General features: G+C 42.0%; 1 protein-coding gene across 1 annotated transcript; it reads right to left on the reverse strand.

Moving 5' to 3' along the window:
• Positions 1-364: 364 nt before the first annotated feature.
• Positions 365-2,180, reverse strand: LOC110502503 (homeobox protein HMX3-like). The gene is made up of 2 exons (XM_021580561.3): positions 1,509-2,180; positions 365-1,102 (listed from the first exon to the last, which is right to left on the reverse strand). The coding sequence occupies exons 1-2, from the start codon at positions 1,795-1,797 to the stop codon at positions 492-494; spliced, it is 900 nt and encodes a 299-aa protein (XP_021436236.1). The 5' UTR covers positions 1,798-2,180; the 3' UTR covers positions 365-491.
• Between the last annotated feature and the right edge of the window lie 339 nt (positions 2,181-2,519).

Raw genomic sequence — 2,519 nt, forward strand, 5'->3', positions numbered from 1 at the left:
TTGCCCATATCAAAAATCACATTGTCCGATAGAAAACAAACCAATGTTACCGAATTGTCATAACACACGTTGTAAATGGAAATGGAACAAAATTAACTAATTTCCTGAACGTTATGGTTCTGCGCGGGGAAAACAGGCTTGCTGAAATGTATTTTGGGGCAGTGTGAACTGGATAGTCTTAGCGGAAATGATCTCAAAGCTGCTATAATAACAAAAGGCCTAATAATAATAGACCTAATTATAATTATTATTATAACAATAATTAGAAGAATACTTTTAATATTAATAATAACAATATGCTAATAGTGTGAAATTATACCAGAGAAAATGTAAACTGCAGTCTAATATAAAAATGCGCAATAGGTCCTCTTTGACAGAAAGCATGGCTCTCTTTTTTATTTTTATTTTTCTTCTTTACAAAAATATTGTTTTAGTTTGTATTGTGTAGTGTTCTGTACGAGTTAGGAATATAGACAACAACATCTTGTTTTTTAGACCGGTCTGAGTAGCGGCACAGAGGTGACGATTGGGTGAGAGTAATAGAGGTGGTGAGGGAAGGTGAGGAGCGGCTGGCTCACAGGCACGTTCCCGGTCGCACTGCCAGTCTCTGAGGCAGAGTTCTCGTGGTAGAGGATGGGCACTCGCACTATCCTCTGTGCAGTGGCGTGGCTCAGATTGGCAGCCTCTAGTTCAGCGGCAAGCTGTCTCTTCCATTTATTTCTTCTGTTCTGGAACCAAATCTTTACCTGGGTCTCTGTCAGGTGCAAAGACGCTGCCAATCCGGCCCTCTCCGAACTGCTCAAGTAGCGTTTCATGTCAAAGGTGGACTCGAGCTGAAACACCTGACTCCGGGAGAACACTGTGCGTGTTTTCTTTTTTCGACATGCTTTCTTGTCCCCACCGTCCTCGTTTTTCTTCCAGTCGTCTACCCCACTGTCTTTCTTTGTGTCCTCAGGATCACTCTCTTCAAGAACTATTTCATCCCCACTTTTGTTGTCCTCGTCTTCTTTGCTGTCTGGGTCAGATTTGAGCACCAGGTCTGGCGAGTCGCGATCCGTGCACGAGGTTGGAGAGGAGTCTCTTGCTCTTGCCTTCTCCGCAACTAAAATGACGACAGGAAATATGGGTTATAAACATGACTGCATGTTCAATACCTCGTCGACACTGGGTATGCTTTAGCAAATATATAAAATAGCAGTTGGCTATACCATTCACTTGAACGCGTAAAAGAAAAACAGAAACATGCAGTGCTGACAATGGCCTAACGAACGCGTCAAATAAAAATAGAAACATGCAATGTTGACAATGGCCTAACGTTAAATTGAATACCTATCATAAGTGACAACATACTTTGCTGAGTATATTCTTTTATGAATGTCATTTGACAGATGAAAGCTCAACCCACAGCATCAATAGCAATTTACACTATACAAATTACGCACATTATACGTTTTCTGATAGTGTAAAAGGTAAAGAAAGAGATGACAATCAGATGTTCATGGACTTACCTTCGGTTCTGTGTAGATGACTGGCTGCACTGAGTGTGTAGGGATACCACCATGCTGAGGCTCGCTCCAGATAGTGCGCCGGTAAGGCAAACCTCTGTGTGGGTAACTCAAAGCGAGGAAAGTTGAAGTCCCCGACCTGGGATAGAGAAAAGCCCCCTTCAAAAGCAACCTTTGCCGAGGCGAAGATGGGCTTGGGTTTGGATGGTTTACTATCACAATTCAGCAAGTTCTTAATGAAGAAGGGAGAGTCTTTCACCGGAGTGCACGTCTCTTGCGCCGTCTCGGGCATTGCTGCTTGGAGGTTGTGGTCCTAATGCCTTAGACCACAAATGTAAGTGTTAAATGACTTAGAAACTGTGATATTATTCAAATAGAAGACTGGTAATTGTCCTTCTTTGCGATGTTTTAAATTAGGAATATCGTCTTGATTACCAGATGATCGAGAACGACAAAAATAAAATACACATCAGAAAAGTAAATATTCTTCAGAGAGAACAAAATAATATCGATATTGCATCCAAGTCTTGTGCGCTCCTTAGTCAAAATGCAACTGTGTCCACCGCGTCAGTCTGGCGCCGGATGCTAATGATGAAATAAAAATGTCATCCAAGTTAAATGCGGAAAGTATACGGCGATTGGGCATGTACAATGGCAAATGGGATTAAGGAAGAGATGGGAAGTAGAACGAGGGGGGAGAGACGGGCAGAGAGAGAGAGAGAGAGAGAGGTAGAGAGAAAGGGGGTGTAGGCTACGCGATAACAACGAAGTCCACCCTTACATTGCGCTTTGGCTGTAGGCTGTAGCGTTGTGGTGTTATTGGTCTCATATAGTCCAATTAGGTAGCAAATTAGGACAGGGTTAGCAGCACAAAAGGAAATGTTTGGCCTGAGCTTCTTTGGAAGTAGGCTACAATAGGCAAATTACTCTAACCGAACACAGAATATAGTCTAATAGCAGAGTATGCCTATATCACAATTTGCTAAATAAAATTACAAATACAAATATTAGAAA

The sequence above is a fragment of the Oncorhynchus mykiss genome, chromosome 23, assembly GCF_057628025.1.
Source record: "Oncorhynchus mykiss isolate SJ-2025 chromosome 23, ASM5762802v1, whole genome shotgun sequence".
Classification (NCBI taxonomy): Eukaryota; Metazoa; Chordata; class Actinopteri; order Salmoniformes; family Salmonidae; genus Oncorhynchus; species Oncorhynchus mykiss.

Bases quoted from the DNA above. Each gene is read 5' to 3' on its own strand.
- LOC110502503 (XM_021580561.3), bottom strand. From the start codon at position 1,797: ATGCCCGAGACGGCGCAAGAGACGTGCACTCCGGTGAAAGACTCTCCC. The intron at 1,103-1,508 runs GTAAGTCCATGA...TCGTCATTTTAG, and splicing joins TCATCTACACAGAACCGAAG to TTGCGGAGAAGGCAAGAGCA.